The sequence below is a fragment of the Dama dama genome, chromosome 8 (genome assembly GCF_033118175.1).
Source record: "Dama dama isolate Ldn47 chromosome 8, ASM3311817v1, whole genome shotgun sequence".
NCBI classification, from domain to species: Eukaryota; Metazoa; Chordata; class Mammalia; order Artiodactyla; family Cervidae; genus Dama; species Dama dama.
In genome coordinates this window covers 49,307,505-49,328,488 of record NC_083688.1, presented here as the reverse complement: position 1 = coordinate 49,328,488, position 20,984 = coordinate 49,307,505, and the positions used below count along the sequence as shown (strand labels likewise).

Sequence of the window (20,984 nt, the reverse complement as noted above, 5' to 3'; positions counted from 1 at the left end):
ATAGCCAATATTTTATAATAACAATAAATGGAGAATAATCTTTAAAATTGTGAACCACTATATTGTACACTTGTAACTTACATAATATTATATATACGTCAATTAAAAACTTTTTTTTCATTTATTTTTATTAGTTGGAGGCTAATTACTGAAAAAAATTTATCTTTAAAAATGATGCTATCTTTTAAAGTTCTATTCCACTGGAAAAGCTGTCTCCCTGAGATACTCATTTCATAATTAACTTACTTTTTATTTTTTAATTTGGGTCAGAATTGCATTTATAATCATCTCCAGACACAGGCATTTTCTAAAATGAGTGTTTCCCTCCTTTGGCAAAACCAACACTGCCCCATTACGACAGCAGCTCTCCCACCACCCTGTCCCACCGTCCTACTGGGCAAGAGCCTCTGGGAAGAACACATAAAGTCTACACCACCCTGGGAAAGAGGATCTGACCTGCATTTTCCTGCGGGCATGCGAGCAGCCTGTTTTTCAGAATGTTTAAGAGAGCATTTGCCATAAAGTGAATTTACAGTCTCCTAAGCCCATCAGGGCACAGGGGACAGGAAATCTACAGAAATGCAAAATACAGAGCTAACTACCAACCAGGAAGCAGAGGAAGGGCAGTAATATGTTCAAGTCAGACGCCTCCACAGACACACCGGCCTGCCTCCATCATTATTTACCATCTGGTCTCTAGTTACTTTATTATCAAAAGACAGAAAAAGAGAGCCACGGATTCAACTTGTTCTGGCTTCAGAGACACCCCTATATACTTTAATACACTTCTTGGCCCATGTTGTGAGTAGCATTATTTACTGCTACTGCAATGAGGACTAGGAAGTCTGAGAAAAGAATGAAACTCATTTGCTTCCTTGAAAGGATGAAAGGCCCTCAATCATCCATGTCCAGAATAAGATGCCCTCCCTTCTGCTGGGACTGCCTGTCCTCAACCTTTACAGCCACTTCCACTATCACTTCTCCAGGGTGGCAGCCTCCCCTGCTTGACACAGGATGATGCCAGACTTCCTAGGGAAAACACATTTTAAGGAAGAAGTATATCCATTCATTTTGTATCCATTGTGTACAATGTCACATTTTGAATGTTAGACATCATCTCACAAATAAGAAAAAGAAATACATTGGGGTTGAATAGCTTGGTACAGACCAGTTCTTTAGTTCTACAACTTAAACTTAGTAGGAAACTGCAAGAATGATGGCTTTAGTGTATCTCTGCTGACAGTAGGAAAAAATGGACTCAGTCATATACACCATCTCTTTAGACCAGAGCCAATCTTACAGATCTTTTTGGCACTTAACATCCCACATTTCATGATGACAGTTATCAGTGAAGAAATCACTTCTGATAAAACTATATGGTCACGCGCTGAAGTTCTCCTTTTATGTTTTTCTTCCAATGTACCACTTTTGTGAAGCGAATTTTAATAGTTTCAGCAGGATGGTGGCTCCCAGAAGAATCATAATAAAAGGTTTAAGAGAACAAAGAAAACATACTATCCTTAAGGACTTTCATGCACATTATTCTCACTCACTTGACACAAATACTCCTTGAGCATGGAAAATTGTTATTTCTACTCTTCAGAGATGGATCCAGGCTCTCAGGATCACATAGCTAGTGTATCAAAGTGCTTAAATCTGCACTCATATCTCCTAACAAGGCTATGTAAATTGATGAACTGGTGAAGCAGAATAGTCAAGTAGCTCTTTCCTCCCACTGGAGGCTCTAAAACATTAGAGCCTGTTACAGGCAAGGTATGAAAATGGTCTGCTTGCCTGATGTGCCTCATATCATCTTTATGTACGACTTTTACAATCTGGGTAGAACTGGAATCTAGAACCTAGAGCCTCAGGTCACAAGGCAGAAAGGAAGGAACAACAAAGCCTGTTGCCCAACTGCATGTGTGCAATGCTATGAAGAGCCCCATCATTTATGATGAGTCAAGTATATGAACTTCCTGGAGCTCCTGGGGAAGTAGACAAGTGAATATGGCCTGACCCCCAAGATTCTTCAGCAACCTGTCAGTGCTACTTATTGATGAACTGAACCTAACAGACCACCCCTTCCCTGGCCATTTAAAGTTGGAGAAACAGAGGCTGAGAGATCAAGTGGTTTTTTCTGGTCCCAGACTCAGCTGGTGGCAGAGATGGGCAAGAAATCCCACCTCCCAAAAACTCCAGGTCTTCTAACTTCCAACCCTGTGCTCTTTCCAATAAGCTGTAGCCTGACATATATTACAGATGATGATGGCAGAAATCATAATTGCAGCCATCATCAGCTGGGCCAGGGTCAGCAGTAAATGTTTTATATGCATGATTTCATTTAATCTTCAGAATCACCGACCTACAATGTAGATGAGGAAACAAACAGAGGTTCAGAAAGATTAAGTAACTTCTCCAAGACTACACTGCAGGCAAGTAACAGAACTGGGGTAGAGCTTAGTCTCTCTGAAGCCAAAGTTTGTTGTTTACACCAAATTGCCTTTCTCTGCTCACCAGGTTTGGTGAAAATTTCAGTGATTAAATAAAAACAGCTGATATATCTGCCTACTATTACAGTTTATTCCATCTACTTTACAAAAGCAAATCTTGAAAGAACACAATTCATCTGTCCTTTCTTGACTCTTTAATGCATCCTTGAGTTTCTCAGAAAGGTGAAAGGCCCTACTCAGAGAGTGAAAATCTGCTTTTGTGTTGCAAATGTGGCTTAAGGGTGAAAAGGCATGTTTCAGACATAAGGAAAATAAAATAAAAATTCTTCTTTAAATAATGAAATTAAATCTCTTACATTTGGAGCACCAGGTCAGCCAGCTAATACTTAGATGTTTGCGTGCAAGCGCCTCTGTTCACAGACTGAGATGTACCCAAGGAGGTGGCTCAGGTCAGCCCTGAGTGAGCTCTATTCATTGCTCTCTGTATTTTCAGCACCACCTTTTTACATATTTATGCTTAGAACGCTATTCTTAAAAACCAGTGCCTTACAACTGCTAAGAAGTCAGTCTTCTTAACAAGTTTCTCAAAGTCATCTGTATAGTTGTCTTGGTATCCTCAGGGGATGGTTCCAGAACTCCCTCAGAGATACCAAAATCCGTGGATGCTCAAATATAAAATGGCATATTATTTGCCTCTCACCTATGCATGTCTTCCTGTATACTTTAAATTATCTTGTGTTCAGTTGTATATGACTCTTTGTGACTCCATGGACTGTAGCATGCCAGGCTCCTCTGTCCATGGAGTTTTCCAGGCAAGAATACTGGGGTGGGTTGCCATTTCCTACTCCAGGGGATCTTCCCGACCCAGGGAAGAACCCATGTCTCTTGCATCTCCTGCACTGGCAGGCGGATTCCTTACCACTGAGTCATCTGGGAAGCAAGTCATCTCTAGATTGCTTGAAATACCTAGTACAATGTAAATGCTAAGTAATAGTTTCCGCACGTAGCAAACTCAAGTTTTGTTTTCTGTAACTTTCTGGAAACTTTTCAAAAAAGTATTTTTGACCTGCAGTTGTTGGGAATCTGTGGTTGGCTGAATCCCTAGATGCAGAACTCACAGATACAGATGGGTGACTGTACTTAAACTCAGGATAACATCATGGGGAACTTAGTATCACTTGGGAAGATTTAACCTCCCCAGAAAGCAGCTTTATTATTAGTAAAATGAGAGGCAATCTGAAATCCTCTTTACTCAAAAATTCAATATATTACTGCTGATTGATAAAGGAGTTCTGAAACTAACTCTTCTCTGTTCCTCTTTATTTGCTCCCTGCTTTTCTTCTGCTTCAGTTCCAGTTTGCTCCATTCAACCCAGTTTTTTTATTCACAGATGCTGCCTTACAAGTCTCTTAGATTTATTAGTAGCAGCAGAAAAGCTATTTTTTTCCACTCAAGGAAATATATCATTTTATTACGTATGAGAGTACAATGCAGAGAGCATTCACAAGGTGGAAAGGCATGTATGATAGATTGAAGAGGCATATTTACATGATTTAATTTTCCTTAGAAACCACAATGGTCATTTTTAGTGAAGGGATTCAAAATAGTTACCAGTGATAAACTTAAAACTAGAGCTTCTGAGACATAAATTAGAGCCACAAGTGTGACCGACATTGCTTCTCCAATCACTAACAAACGCTTTGGTTCTGTTGTATTTTGTATTTTAAGATATGTACGTATATACTTCACATATGATCAGGAATATCTTTCTTTCCATCATTTAGAAAGGTAATCCAAGATCAATTCATTCTAAAAGCTTTTTCCACTCTTCTAAACTTTCAACATAGAAACAGCAATAAATCAACATACACTTAAGCTGAAGTTCCCCCCTAGAGCACTGTAGTGAGAGTACAGAAATGTTTTCTACTTTACCTGGGAAGAGCAGTGATTTTCCCCCATTTCTCCACACAGAATCTTCTTGGGCCATTACTGCCTCGGAGAGAAGCAAATCCTTCATAGGGAATGCTGGATGTGCCTGTAACAAACTATCAACCCAAGAAAACAGAAGGAGAAGGTGAAGCCAAGAGACCAGTCTCTAGGAAAGGCTGGCATCATTCATATACAGAGGTCCTGGGGAAGAACAGCATACTGCTCACTGGTGGTAAAGCTCAGAAGATAAAACTATATAAAGACAGAATAACTATAATGTGTGAATTCTGACTAAGAGCTGGAGAATCCCAAGGAAGGACAGTGCATTAAAAAGGGAAAAGGGATGTGGATGGTTTGTAGAAAATACAGTATCCTATACATCCTTTAACTTAGAAGCTTAAACCACGCATACTTTCCACTAGAGATTAATAAAGTGGACATGCCAATTAACCTAAGTCTACTTAGCATCAGTCCTTGATCAATTTGAGGTGAATGAAAAACAAAAAGAACTTCTAGGCCTGCAAATTTGAGACTCAGATCTGTAATCCAAAGGAGCTAAGATCCAGCCAACTTGTAAGATTTTGTCTAAGCACACAAAAGGGTTCCTCATGTCTGATATTTCTTTAGCTGCAACCAACAAACAATTGCCGTGTATAACTATAACACCATAAGAAAATAATGAGTTTGTTTTCCCAGCATTCTTAAACTTCAATGTTATCTCAAATTTGTGGAAAGTTAAATGGAAGAAAAGAAAGGACTCTCTATCAAGGAACTGGATCATTTCTTGATAAAGGAGACTGAAGATGATCTCTTTCTGTTGCAGAGATGCTGGCCTGCAGAGAACTTGGAGGCCCTCTTGATGAAGGGATCACAGTGCCCTGAAGGCGGATGTTGTTCTGAGGACTCTTGGATGGCAATCGGTACTTCCTCACAACTCTAATGAGATGCTTGGACTAGTTAGAGATGTTCTGCATAGTGATGGAACCAAAGAACCACGCAATCAGAAGAATCTGAAAACAGTGTACTCAGAATATGCAGATAAACATGGGATATATTTACTGAGTACAGTTAACTATTATTAAAAATATGAAATTCCAATAATAATTAATGCATTAAAAAGATTAACTAAAGGCATCTTACCTGTAACAACCTCAGTCGTTGTTCATTGTTGAATCTTTCCACTGCAGCCCAGAACCACCGAATTACAATGTGATTGTCATGATATCCTATCAAACCAATCATGAAAGCTAGTATTACTTTGAGTCTTCTATCTTAAGTCACTATGACACTGGCATGTCAACAAAAGACTCCCAGACATAAATCATCATCTTGGATTCATTAAAGGTTATTTACCATTTTAGACCAAGGAGTAACACTGTTAATGTGATCACATGAGTGTCAAAAATAAAACAAAACTCTAAATGGAACCAAGAAATCTGTTTCCATTTAGAGGTCACTAAATGAAGCTAGCGGAGAGAACAACAAGTGAGTTATCGTTAACCATACCATTTTTGAAAAATACAGTTGCTGGTATTGGAAATGCTTGAACCTTTCGTTCATTCAAGAAATAATTTTCTACAGGAGTCTGAGCAAACTCCAGGAGTTAGTGAAAGACAGGGAAGCCTTGCGTGCTGCAGTCCACGAGGTCACAAAGAGCTGGACACAACTGTGCGCTGAATAACAAACCACTATGCCAAGCACTGTTACTACGTCTGAGGGTTGAGGGTACAATAGCAAAGAAAATAGACCCTCACAGGGCTTCTGGTAAAGGAGAGAGACATAAATCAAATAATTACACAAATAAACATATATTATAAACTATTTTAGAACTATATATAATGTTGATATTTTAAAATCAAATTACCTTTTGTTAACAAAAAAGGGAAAATAATTACACTACTTTCATTCTTTCAACGTGTAAATTTCAAATAATCATCAACCTAAACGTTACTTTTATTCCACACTGTAGTAGAGTTTAACAAAATGTCAACAGTGTCATCCCGCAGGAGGATTAAGGGAGTAGCAGTGGATTCCAAAACCTCAGTGGAGAAAACTTAAGTTCAGAGAGAAGCTTGACAAAGATGACGGCACAGTTAGTGATTCAGCCCAGCTGACTGACATATGCAGTGTGCAGACAGCAGCTCTAATTCTGAGTCAGCAGCAGTGAGTCCTGAAAAATTTCCTTCGAATTTTTCCTCACGTGGGTTTTGAGGGGACTCTTGCCTTACTGTTTACCATCTGGTCAGTGATGCCCTTTGGAGAAGAAAGGGATCCAAATGAAGGGTAAATACAACTAGATTGGACACGGAAATCCAGAGGCTTGTTGTCCTGCCTTTGGCAAAGATTAGCTATTTGGTGCTGAGAAAAGAGTTTTGTCATCTATAAAATAAGTGCAGTGGCTCTTTATAGCTTTCAAGTTTTCTGACCCTTTGAACTGGCCCTTTTATGCCTCTCCTTTGCTGTCTGTGCCAAAAGCATTTAGAGAAGGAGGAGGAGTGAAAGTATCTCGTGGTATTCTCTACAAACAGCTGCCCGTGAACATACGGTAAACGCCAGCAAAGCCGCCCCTTCATTCAATGCCAACTAGCTGGGTTAGCAAACACGACAACTGCACATCTTGCCCTTTTCCTGCCCTTCCCTCCCCCCAGCACTCTCTTCCCAAGGATTTTATTTGATAAGATTGACAATAAGCAAAGAAATAGGTACTTGATTCGTAGTAAACAGAGAAAAAAAGTCTATCCTATGTAAACAGAAAAGTGGCTGATGTGATTGTTATTAGAATCTCCTGAGGGTGTGTGTCGTGGGTAAAGAATGAGCTAATAGTATTTATGGTAACACCTAAGTGACGTAGCATGCTGGAGAAATTGTATTTTAGTGAATGAAACTGGTTTAGTTAACAGTTATAACAGCCAAGGCCTATGTGGCTTATACAGAGGGCCGATTGGTAAAGACTTATTACAGCAACTGGACTTCAGAAATAGCAGCAATGGACACTGCTATTTAATCCCGCCTTTCAGAGAAAATGGGCAGGCAAGGCCAGCCCAGGGCAACAGTGATGGACTGGAAGAGCCAAGCATAAGCCAAAATAAAAGCAACTGAGTCAATGCTAAGGTATACTTTTACTCCGTAGTTTTAAAGTTTTTTTCCTTTAAATCTCTGTTTCAATTTACCGATAACTGGAGAACTGCTCAGCTCTAATTTTAGTCTGCTAAGTGATTAATTCAGTGACTTAAAGCTTGTATTCTTCACTCTCCAAGTTCATAATTACTGCTCACCTCTTACATTCTAAGTTAAAAGACAAAAGCAAAACCCAACTGTCATTTGTCATGACTTTCTGAAGACTTAATAACACTACAATAAATTTCAGAAAATGTATTTGTTCTTTGCTTCAAAGTACTGAATAAAACTAACTCTGGGTTAGCATCAGGTCGCTTTCCAAGTGTACTGATTCAGCAATCAAATCATAATGCCAACTGCTAATTGAAAATTTGTACTGATCTATAGAATGCCAGCCCTAAAGCTTCCTATCTGGTGACGTGTCCAGTTTTAAGCTGCTTCCCCAGTGGCTCAGCAGTAAAGAGTCCACCTGCAATGCAGGAGATGGAGGAGGTGTGGGTTTGATCCCTGGGTGAGAAAGATCCCCTGGAAGAGGGTATGGCAACCCACTCCAATATTCTGGCCTGGGAAATCCCATGGACAGAGAAGCCTTATGGGCTACAGTCCATAGGGTCACAAAGAGTCAAACATAATTGAAGATACTGGGCACGCATGCAGTTTTAAGCTAATCTTACAGCAGTTTCCTTTTTGGTTGAACCTAATGCTTGAATTCTAAAAGGGCTTGTTCAATAAATTTGAAATCTGAGAACCGTATCTTATTCTATTCATGAGTTTCAACTGTGAATTACAACTGGTAAGTAGTTCAAGTGAAATGAAGAAAAACTATGTTTGCTCCTTAAGAAGTTAACAGGGTGTGCCTCTTCAGGTTTGAGAATGAAGACAGAATAGGTGGAGTTTACCCAGTTGGATATGAGTTCCTTGATGCTTCACTAACAGCACCATAAAACAATTAATTACTGTTCCTATGGTCACATTTCTTCGCCAACAATTGAGACTTATGACATCCTCAGATGGTGCGTAAACAATCCTCCTTCCACTTGACAGATGAGACAGCTAGGGGAAGAAGGGCATGTACCTTGCCCACGGTCTCAAAGGAGAGTGTGTCAGACCTATGATTAGAGAGCAAGTGCCTCTGCCTGTCCTGGATCCAGATCCACATGCTGAATCACTTGCCTCCCTGTAGTCTGAAACTTAAAATCCAGCCACCTATAAGTCAAATTTCACCTCCTCTGTATTCTGTGTTGTTTCTCCAATCACTTAGGTCTATTTCAGCTGTGCCTGCGATGACCAGTTCTAGTTCTCGTGCATCAAAAACAGATACCAGCCTGGCATCCACCACCTGTGGAATAAAAAGAATATAGGACATGGCTTAAGAACCTGGAGAAGCCTCAGCTACAATTACACTTCATCAGAAAAGCAGGGCACAAGGTGTGTTGGGAACGCATGGATATGTTCTGTGGAGGCACTTTTAAAACTGTAAAGTTCTCTACAAATATATTTTTAGTACAAGGTTGATGAAATTTTCAACAGCATTTTTGTTTTATAATTGGTCACTAATTAATTCTTTTTTTTTTTTTCCTCTTGGAGAAGATTCAGTGCTTCAGTCATTTTCATAGTTTATTTTTATTTTAGCTATGTGGGCTTTTTCACAAAAGAAGTCACATGAAATACTTGTAACAACTCATTCTGACCCTCAGATACTATCATTTCACATACCGGGCATGAGATTTGATTACCCGTATCTAAGCATGAGTAAGATGCATGACTTAAATGTTATTAGTGGTCATGAAACTCTCAAATGCTATTTGAATTCAGGTCATTTTATTTCAATGATTTCTTGTAACAGGGGAATAATTTTTTTTTTTTTGTATTCTTGAAACATATAGGAAAAATCATTGAAGTGTTTAAATTGAATTAGCAACAGTAAATAAGGCAAAAGAGAAACGAGAATACGACACACATATGAAGCAGAGGGAGGCGGACCCAGATCCCACTGGGCTCAGCTGAGGTCCCCACTGCAGCTGGCGGCCTTTACCTCATAGAAACCGCGCACCAGGCTCTCTGTCTGCTGCACGACGCCCCTCTCAATCCTCCACTTCACCATCCTCTCAATGTACTCCTTCTTGTTCTTCTCTGTGACTGGGATGTTGGCACCCCCTGGTTTTAATTCTCGTTCAGTAATCTGCGATTAACAAACAAAAAGGCTGACCATAAAGCAATATGCTTGATGTTGTAAGACTAGTGCTTGCGATGAGCTGGAATCGGACGCTACCTGTCCCAGCCCTGGGCACATCTACAAGCAGGAGGTCAGCACCAGCAGAGCTGGTACCACGCAGTGTTACCAGGGAAAACAGGCACCAAGCTGCTGTCTGAGCACCTCCGTGGCTAAGTATATATGTGCCACAAGTGCTCCAGGGTAAGCTTTAAATCCACAAATAAGTCTTCTAAATGAAAACGAAGAGGTTTCAAATTCTGTGTCACTCCTATCTGAAGGTCTGACAAGACATTATCACAAATTTCTTCAGGATTCAGAATCAACTACATACAGAAAGCAAATATTTAGGTAAAGGTTTACCTTAAGGAAGCAGAATTACATTCAAGCAAATGTTAACTTGAGACATACTTTCCAAAATATGAAATTCAGGAGACCAGCCAGGTATTAATGTCTAACTAAGAACATTACTTATGAACCAGCATATAATTTCTGAAAGAAATCTTTTAACCAACTCTTTCATCAATTCAAAAGAGAAGAGTTTTCAAGCCTTTGCAAAATAGCGTTTACTTTCCCCCAGCTTCAAAACAATCCATTTTAGTTCTTAACCATGAATGAGAATTAAGTACAAGTGCCAACTGAATATTTTAATATTCAACTCTGTGGTAGCATGGATTTTTAAAAACTATATTTTATATCAGGTACATTCTAATATCTCGTGAGGATATTTTAGTTGGAAATAAAAAGATTGCTTATAACTCACAAATAGTTATCACTCTCTATAAATTAAAACATCTTAATCTGAAGCTGGCATTATAATAACCTTTGTAACCAAGATTATTGTAACTGTACATAAATTTGGGATTAAACCACCCAACCAGCCACAAATAAATAAACATTTGATCTTAGCCACTGAATTAATCCTTCACCAACCAAAAGTCTTCAATTACCACACACAATCACCATTATTCACACACAGACCTGCCCAAAAACTTCTTCGTTCACAGTGAACGTGAGGTCCAGGATGTCATGGATGTCGTTGTCTTTCATCCACTGCAGGCTCTGATGGAACTCTTCATCAAGGTATTCGAGATCACTCAGGTCACAGAGACTAAGATGACAAACGAAGAGAAACAAATATGTAGGCATGGATATTAGCAAAAACCCAGAGTCGTGAAGAAACACACAAGTACAATATCAACTAAATAGGCAGTGATTTCTAGAATGTGTTTTGTCAAAGTCAGTAACCAGAGCGGTCAAATAATTCAGAAATGTATAAAATTTTTAAATCCTGATACGTAAAATGCTTTAGGAACCATACAGTTTGTTTTATCTTTTACAGACACAGAACTGGGGGTGCAAAGAGTGGCTGCCCATTTGCACAGCCACCCACAAGCAATGCCAGGGGTGGGACTGGGACTTGGGCTGACAACTTGGGTTCAGTAATCTTTGGCTAGGTTAAACTATCTTAAATTATCATCTTCCTAATTAGAAATTCTTTGTACATTTCTATACTGTACTTTAACTTTTTTTTCCCCCCAAAGCTTTTTTTCCCCCAAAGACTAGACTCTATGATCCACATTCACATATGTCCCTTTCTTCTTCATGGTTCTTACTTTCCATGATTCTGAAAACTGAAAGCCACAGAATTGCTCTACAGTTTTAATAGCTTTCTATAGTTCTCTCTTCTTTCTTCATTGCTGAGAGAAGTTCTACATGAGATGGAGCTACTATTACATGTCCCTGTTGTAAAGGTAGTAGCAATTGACTTGCTTTATTGTTTTGGAATTTCCTCCCATCAGCCCAGTTTCAAAGATGATTTTGTTTAGTTCAGTCTACACATGTGTGAGACACCAAGTATGCATCAAACATCTTAATAGCTACTTGATAAACAGTTACTGCCCTCAAGGAGCTAATGGTCTACTTGGAGAAACAAAGATACAATTAGATAAGTTGATTTAAGGTGGTAAGAGCCTAGGGTGGATAACACATTATTTGTGCACTTTTTTATATGCATGTTATGCTTCAGTTAAAATAAAAAAAAGGTATGTAAAGTAAATACAGGGACCTCCCACAGAAAACATGCAAGACATTTATTTTGACCTGGAAACTGATTGATTTTTCTGATTATGTTTTTCATTTAGTAAGACAAACAGATTTCTATATAATATTTTATTGGTTCCATAATGCTTTCACATATAGGGTCTCCACCAAAATGTTACAGAGTAGGAATACCTATCTCAGTTTTACTGATGAGAAACTCAGCTAAGGAATGTTATATAAGTTGCCTGATGTCACACAGCCAGTAGGTAGCTGAGACAGAGCTTGAAAGCAGATCAACATTTAAAAAAATTTTTTTTCTCATTTTTAAGATGAGAAAACTGCATATCAGTAACTAAGTGAAGATCAAAAGTGGCTGGGGAAAAGCTGTTTTATCTCCTGATTTCTTGTCCAGTGCAAATTCTACTCCTTCCCCTCTCCCACAATGGTATTACATTTTCTCCAGCAACAAATGACATCTTCAGTTTACTCTGTACAGTTGATTTAAGACACAGTTCAACCTAATCCATGTAAACATTTGAAGATCAAAACTAATCTTCGGACAGTTTTTAAATAGATTATTTATCAAGCACTGTAAGTGCCAAGTGTTGAGGCTATGATACCTGATATAAACAACCAAGCTACACAATCATGACCTGGAGATTTAGAAGAAGCTTTTTGGAGTAGATGACACCTATATTAAAATCTGCAGGATGTTTCAAGCTCAAGAGGTAAAGGGGAATGAATAAAAAGGAGAATGGGAGAAAAGAGAGGCAGGAGAAGACAACCTGAACAAAGCACAAAGGGATGGAGTATACAGATACTCCAAGCATATGGGCAGCACCAGAGAGTTAACCATTAGACAGGATGTCCAGAGAATGAGGCTGGAAACGTATCTAGAAGCTGGTCTTGAATGTCATTCTAAGGAGCTTGGTGACTCAGAACTACTGAAAGGTTTTAAAACAGGCAATGACATGATCAGATATGAGGTGTGACTTTAAATTGTTTATTCGCAAGTGGCTGTGTAGAGGATTACTTATAATGGGGGTTGGGGGGTTGGTATCATTGGGTGGAAACCAATTAATAGACCACCACAGTAACCTGTCTAAAGTAAGATAAGGATTTTACTTAGAGCACAACTATCAGTGTAGAGCGGGTATGTGTGTGATCGTGTCTGACTCTGCAACCTCATGGAATATAGCCCACCTGGCTCCTCTGCCCATGGAATTTTCCAGGAAGGAATATTAGGGTAGAGAAGATGAACTTTAGAATTATTTAGGAGGCAAACGTGGAAATCAGTAAACCATTTTAGTGGGTGGGTAAAAGGAAGCATATCTAAAATGAGACAGCAAATGAACTCAAGTTATAAGATAACTCTGATTCACTGCCAGTCTTGAGGGCCACTAGCTGAAAAATTCCTAAGGCCACAAGTTTAGCAGGCAAGACAACCTGAATGATTTGTGACCTGTACCACGGGAATGGGGTAGGAGGTGGGGAAGAGAAGAAACTGCTGTGCATTTACTCCCCTGTTTAAGGGTGACTCCCAATTTCTGACCAGAGTGATTTGAGAGTGTTGGTACTATGAACTATGACGAGGCACATGGCAGCAGGTATATTTTTAGGTCAGGAGAAATTGATGAGTCTAGTTTTAACCATGTTGGTTTTGAGGTGCCTGTGAGACATTCAAGAAGAGACAGTAAGTAAAATATTGACTGCTTGAGCTTACAACTCAAGAGAGATCATATCTAAGGGTGTGGACTGGAGAGTCAGTAGATGAGACAGCTGAAGAGATTTCCCATGAGAACATACATAGAGAAAAGAAGGGGACCAGGATGGAAGCTTCAGGAATATCAAGGTTAAAGGGCAAGTCAGGACACCCACAAAAGAGGCATAAAAGTAAAAGGTGAACCCAGAGAGCATAGTGTCATGGACACCAGAGAAGGAAGAACTCAAGAAAAACGGACAGGTCTGGCAGGGGTCAGTAGTATCAAAAGCAGCAGAGTGGTCTATTAAAACAGAGACTAAAAAGCATTCTTTAAAAACTTCCATAGGTTACTGGTGAGAAGAAAGCTAGACTGAAGTGTGTTGAGGGCATGTCAACAGTCAGCATAGATTACTCCTGCAGGAAGTTTAAATGGGAAGATGAACGATAAGGCAATGAAACGGAAAGAGGCAAATAGGCCAGAAGAACCAGAGAGGCAGAAGGCCGGAGTCCAGGTGCTCAGGGCTTCACTGGCCCAGACATCAAAAGAGACGATGGCAAAAGTCTTCCTACTGGCCCTCTTTAAGAAGCCATTAGAAATCCTTTCCGTTGAGGTCTAGGCTCACAGAAAGCAGACCCATGGATACATGGCCTTGGCGAGGGGATGAGCTGGTCAGAACCATGCAATCAGGCTGCACTTTCTCGTTGCAAGTTTGAGCTGCTACTCTCACAGACAGTTGCCTTCTGTTCAGCCTTGTAAATGACTACTGATTACAGGACAGAAACTGTTTGCTCTACATTTTACAATAATTGCAATCTTTCACTGTGGTAACAATGAAGAAAAAGTTCTGTGAATGCTAAATTTTCATCTGCCATCATAAATTACTGCCTTGCATATGGAGAGATTTCAAGAAAAATATGGGACTTGAAAAATACAGCCCACCTCTAACAAACAAATGTTAATAAAGGAGAGGGAACATTTGAGTCAAGAATAAGCAGTTGAACGTTTGCTTAAGGCAAAATGTAAAATGCATCTTGTGAAAGATGGGGGGCTATGAGTCACCAAGACTAATGCACAACTATTCTATTAATAATTGACATTAATACCACAGGAATTTCAGCACCGTATTTGAAGTACAATTGTTTTGAAAAAACATGTGTAACAACAAATGAGAATGAATTACTCAGAGCAGAGCAAAACTAAGCCTTTGGGAACAAGACGGGAATAAAGGATCAGAAGCTGGAAAAATCCATATTTGAAATTAGACTAGTTGATTAGTTTCAGAAATCGAAACCACTATTAAGTAAATAATAATAGATTTGAGATAGTGAGTTAAAAAATGACCTTGACAACAGATTCTTTTGGATAAAGGAAATACTTCATTCTTTACATGCAAATTACACAAGCAATAAAAATACTCTTACATTCTGAGAAGAGCCTTATAAAAGGGCCGTGTGAAGAAGGCATCCAACAAATACTGGTGAATTAGTGCAAGACCAAGGATCCTACCACTGAACCGGAACCTGTGAAGGAAAAGCAGGAGATGGTTTACATATCTTGGAGCAGTTTCTAAATGGTTCTGTTTCCTCTCAAGAATGCCTTCCAGTTCTAACCACCTAAGTTTTTCTAAGATGAACTGCCTTCCAGGTTCATGAGAATCTGTATGCACGGCAGGCTGTCTTCATTAGCTGATTTTCACATCTACTTGCAGAAAAAATCTGTGTCAATCTGATATTCAGAGAGATACTGCTGCACCTCCCCCCATGTCAGTGAGGTCCAGCATGTAGCACTCTACATGGCCAACGTGAAATCCCTGTTAGCATGACAGTGAAATGTCCTTAAATCACTTGTAAGAAATGTTGACACAATGAGACCAGTAATGGTGGGGAAAATGTCCCCTTGTAGTTTGCGTGCATGAATATTAGCAGGATTTCTCTAATGCAAACCTAGTAGCAATTCCCTTTTGAGGAAAAGCCCAGGCTCAGAGTGAGAAAGTTTCTAGTCCTATTCTCTCTCAAACCCCTCTCTTAACAGAAACTGTCACCATCCAAGAATTATGCATGTGTACATTTGAGGGAGTTTCCTCATGGGACATTCTGTTCTCTAAAATTTCAGTGCTCAATTCTATTCTGAATCACTTCGGAAACTTTATTAAATATATCTGTCATGGCTGGATTTGCTGAGATGTACATATATTTTCTTTTTCAAAAATATCCAAGTTTCTAGCCTTTTGAAAGCCTGATGCCCTCTGAAAGTGTAAATCCAAAACTGAGGTTCGTAGTGTCCAACTGTAATTTCACTGTTAGGCAACCATCTTAAGATGAATGCCCAGCAGCTTTGTTTTTCTTTATTTCCACTTAGGTAAGCATAACTGCAATAGCTACTCTTAGGAGGACCTCTAATTGTAGTTAAACGGAAGTTAATTTGAAGAATAAGTCCTAAACCTTAATGCCCTCCACCCACCAGTATTAACCTCATGACTCAAAGAAATTTTTTCCATGATTCCTATTCACATTCTTTTTTTTTTTGTTACAATAGTGAAAATGAACAGAAGCAAGCAAACGGATCATACAGATACTTCAAGTCTATAAATGCAGGCATGTAAAAAATGTCACAGAGTGCAATTTGAGGTTTTAAGAATAAATAATTCCCAGATGGGAATCCTATACCAGCTTTACTTGACTTTGTGTGAAAAATTAGGAGTGGGGCAATTCCTGGCTACAAACTTGAAATAGTGACGGGTAAGTGGCCACTGCTGTGACCCTACACCCCTGCCTGCCTGCCAGGGTTCTCTTCCACCATCGGTTCCTCTAGGCCACTCTGTCTTCCTGTCCTCCCTCCCATTAGAAAACCAACAGGCCCAGCTGCTCTGCCCCTCCCTACATGTGAGCCACTTCCCCAAGGACTGTTCTAGAAGCTGCCTGACCTTTGGGTCAGGATTTTGCCCTACTCACCCCCACCAGTCCCCTGTTATAGCTCAGAGTCGCCCAAAGCTTCAGACAAGGATTTAGGGTCTTGCTAAGAACCTAACATTATCTGCAACTTTCTCTCAGGAAAACCTTTTGGATTCTACCCAACTCACTTAAAATAGGTCTTACAGAACATAATCTATTCCTAGATTGGAGAGTGCCTGTATGTTTAATTTGATAACACAAACAAGAATCAAATGAGATATTTAACTGAAAATATGATTTTCTCCAAAAAAAAAAAAAAAAAAAAAAATTTTTTTTTTTAAAGTTTAGATGCTTATAAAATCTAATATCACAGAAAATCAGCTAAAGAAAAATTTGGGGAGAAAAATACTTACCATTCATGGTGATTGTCTACAAAGGCAGACATGGGACTTATTTGTACTGTGTATGTGTCATTGGCTGAATATTCAAATAAGCCGTAATATGGGTTAAAGAGTTCTCTGGATACCAGGAAGAAAAACTCTCTGGAAGGTCCACTGTAATCCAGCCTTTAAAAAATTCACAAAAAGAGCAGTCATTATTTTTTTTCTATGTATTAGGCACATTTTACACAGTGCTCAACTTTCGGTAAAACAGGAAGTCTAATTATCAAGTTTGGTGGTGGTGGTTTAGTCACTAAGTCATGTCCAGCTGTTTCAACCCCATGAACTGTAGCCTGCAAGGCTCCTTTGTCCATGGAATTTCCCAGGCCAGAATACCAGAGTGGGTTGCCATTTCCTTCTCCAGGGGATCTTCCCAGCCCAGGGATCAAACCAATGTCTCCTGCATTAGCAGGCAGATTCTTTACCACTGAGCCACCAGGGACATACCAGAACCGTCCAAAATACTACACATTAAATGATCATGACTCCTGATTGCAGACATGTTGTGACCCAAAATAGCATAATGAACATTTACATGGAACATATCCAAAAGCTAATTATCAGATAATGGATGAGATAGGCAATATGCTAGTACTTTGACTGCATAAATACGCATCAAAAGGTAAATAACTTAGGTGCCCAGAGCCAGGCACTGGGGAGAGAGATTGCAGTGGGAATGCCTTATTTAAGCAGGTTAAACCCAAGAACATCAGTTACATACATCCATGGGAACATGGAGTTCTCATGTTTTTCCAAAACAGTTTTAAATGGGGGCAAAAAGAGACTTTAGTGAATTGGTGAGAGGATATTACAGATACAAGGCCTCCTAGGGAGATCAGAGGCAAAAGATGGAATGATAGGGTTCAGATGAAAACTTTAAATTATAAAACACCAAGGAAAATTATAGACAAGAAAAGTGAGGGTGTCTAAAGCTTCCCCGGGAAGGTAGTTGAGAAGAGGCTGAAATTCTAGCACCTGAACAACAGTGTAAATTCCATTTTACTTACAAAGACATCAGGGTCAAAGTAAAATCTGAGAAATGATTATGTGAGGTTTGAGGACTGACAAGCGGCAAACAATGCTGAGAACAAAAAGTGCACCAAAGAGGAGTATGTAATACAGCAATTTGATACACTCAATTCAAAATGAAAAATGTCAAGTACATCTGTCTACCCCATGGTAAAAAGTTGACATAAGGGTTCAAAGACAGGAAGGAATTCTGAAGGGAGAATGAAAGCAATGGATAAGTTGGTATTGGGATTTAATGAGACTTCCTTTGTTCACTCTATTTTTTTCCCTCTATGGAATTTCCTTCAATGGCCACTTCTGTATTTTTTTATGACAAAGGAAAAATTCCATATGTGTGGTATGGAATTGTGTGATAGAGAAAAGGATCTTATTATAGGTAGAAGAGGGAGCTGGAATAATAGTAAGGAAAATTAAAATAGTAAGGAAAATTAAAATAGTAAGGAAAATTAAAATTAAAATTAAAATATATCTTAGTTGAAAGTTTAACAGAATTTTCTTAAAACAGACATCAGCTATCCACAGACTAAGTTCTTAATTTTTGCCACATCTGAAAATATATGCACTACCATTTACTTAATATTTCCAGCTTTACTTGCTTTTCCAATGTAGCCTTGTCTTACACAATATTTTGGAATTGTGATGTGTTAGCTTTATTTCTTTTCTAATACACATGAAAATAAACACATAACTATTAAAATAAAAAAAAATCAGTCTATGTAATAGGCCAAGGCGGCTTCTGGTGGTTTCCTTCCACTGTCCTAGTTCTGGTCTCTGACACCACCAAGTACAATACTTCTTCCACTTGCACACTCTTCACACACTTAGAGGCTTCCCTTCAACAAATATGTGAGTGCCTGTTAGGTTTTGGGTATTGATCTAGATGCTAAAGGTGTAAAGTTTTTTTTTACGTTATTTTCCACAAGATTCTAAGTTGAGCAGTGCCTACTCCTGGTCCCGGCCCCCTCCTCACTCATGAACAACCTCCTCTCAAGGCCCGGCAGGGAGTTCCCTTGTCACGCGGGGCCTCTGCTCTGGATACTCTGCAGGGTCAAAGTCTGACCTGAGGGTGTGTCTCTACTGATCACAACACTCCAGGTGCGGTCTTGCCGGCAAAGCCTCGGGCTCCTGGCCTCTCTTCGTGGACATTTCTCTCCACTGCTGCAGCTTAATGCCACCCCGCCTTGTGGGCAGTCACTTTACTTTGTTGATGCATCACAAGCCAGTCATCAGCTCGAACCTTTCACCTGTGTTGCTTTAAACTAGGACTCTCCCACCCTGTCTGCACGTCGCCTATCTTTTTAAAACCTAAGCACTAGATGCTAATATTAATACTTGCCATACTAAATTTCACGTGAGACTGAGTCCATGATTCCAGTCTACCTGGATCACTGTGGACACAAAACATCTCTCTAAATTCCCTGCTGGTGATGAATTACATCAGCAGACCCCTATGTCTTTTCAGAAACAGAGAATGCCAATCAAAAGTATCTTAGCAGTCATTTTGTCCATCCCCTCACCTCTCTGAAGAGATGACTGGGGCTGAAGGAAATCACTGACTTGTATCAGATGAAAGCTGCAGTGGAGGATCCAGGCCTTGACATAGGTTTACTGACCCCATGTGTGATGTTCATTACTCTTCGATATATTTAAAAAGTCCATTAGGACGAAACACAACATTGCTTATAGAGGAGAGGTCGGAAAACTGGGACCTGCAGGCCAAATCTGGTCCAGGCCCTCGCTTTGTGAAAAAGTTTTACTGGAACACAGCCACGCTCATTTGTTTATGTGTTGTCTGGGGCTGTTATGATGGCAAAGTGAGTAGGTACAACAGGGAATGGCCTGAAAAGCTCAAAATACTTACCATGTGGCTCTTCACGGAAAAAGTTTGCCAACCTCTGTTACAGAAGAAAGTAGGAGGAAAATGTTACTTTATTAAAAAACCTAGCTTACTTACTCTAAATCCCTTTTTAGTGAAGATCATTTCAAGAAAAGGTAAAATCACAACAATATCCTAGGGTGTATGAAATCTTCAGGAGTGGTCACAACTGCTAAGCAGGAAGCCATGAGCCCTGGCCTGGGGGTATCCGGGTCTAGGAGGAAAATGTATCTTCCTCAACTAGTCAGGCTTTTATCTGCTCTTTTTCTTTTCTTTTTTAAACTCCAGCAGCACTGATAGAGTTACTCTAATGTGAAGACATTTTTAAAGTTTGATTTGATTGTAATCTGAAATTCAGAACCACATATCTGAGGGCAGGTTGTTGATTACAAATTACATATGTCTACCGAATTCAATAAGACGTGTCCCAGCAGGATACCTTACGCATGCACTTCCTGTAATGTCTTAGCAACCTCTTCCATATAAATAGTTAATATGACTCATATCACAGGGATCATTTGTTACATTCCTGTTTTGCCAGTTAGGTTGGTTCCACGGCTAAAGACTTGGCATGGAAATACAGAAACTCCGGACAACGGGTGTGTAGCCACACAACAGCTGCATCTGAGGGCATTTTGGAATAAGCACAGATGTCTTTAGGGTGGCAATGTCTTTTTGAGCCCCATGAAGTGCTGATAAGGCATTTTAAACACTATCATGTGGCTGGGCTGACACCAGCCAAGTTGTTAGAGGCATCCAATATTTGTTAAATAATTTTATTCTCTGGTTCTTTATGCTCAACTAAAAATTATCAAAAACAAAGTATCCCAAAGGAAGCAGACTATAAAATGAAAGAGGATAGTGGCATTGGGAAGTCTGACGGTCATTTCCTACACGTTTTCTGGAAGACAGGTTTTCTTTCTTACAAGCTGGTTCAGGCACACGTGGTCTACACACCCTCTGATTCACTCCGACATTTGTAGCAGCAAGGCATTAGTTCTTGAGCCACTAAAGAAGTGATAGGGGAGTAGGGAATTTTGTGAGCAATTAATATGACAAAGTTTTACCTGGAGATACCAAGCCAAAGCCTAGAAATTAGAAGCACCTTTCTTCAACATGGTTTGGGTCAGTTAGGTTATCCTGCAAAGGTCTCTCTTTAGAAGAAAACAAGCAACACCTTAGTTTCACTTGAAGCTTTACAAATATCTGAGGAAACACTGGTCAAGGCCAGGACCCAAAACAACTTCTAGACCAGTCAGATGTAAGAGCTGCTGGTTATTTTATAAGCAGGGAC

At 39.5% G+C, this 20,984-nt stretch overlaps 1 protein-coding gene across 1 annotated transcript in view; it reads right to left on the bottom strand.

Annotated features, from left to right (window-relative positions):
* The window catches only part of HECW2 (HECT, C2 and WW domain containing E3 ubiquitin protein ligase 2), a 417,314-nt gene that overhangs the window by 17,647 nt on the left and 378,683 nt on the right, over window positions 1-20,984 (bottom strand). The window contains exons 22-28 of the mRNA XM_061149100.1: window positions 16,759-16,911; window positions 14,876-14,974; window positions 10,690-10,819; window positions 9,532-9,678; window positions 8,721-8,835; window positions 5,520-5,605; window positions 4,383-4,495 (exon numbers count right to left, since the gene is read on the bottom strand). Of these exons, the coding sequence (XP_061005083.1) occupies window positions 4,383-4,495; window positions 5,520-5,605; window positions 8,721-8,835; window positions 9,532-9,678; window positions 10,690-10,819; window positions 14,876-14,974; window positions 16,759-16,911 (843 nt within the window). The remainder of the gene's footprint in view (window positions 1-4,382; window positions 4,496-5,519; window positions 5,606-8,720; window positions 8,836-9,531; window positions 9,679-10,689; window positions 10,820-14,875; window positions 14,975-16,758; window positions 16,912-20,984) is intronic.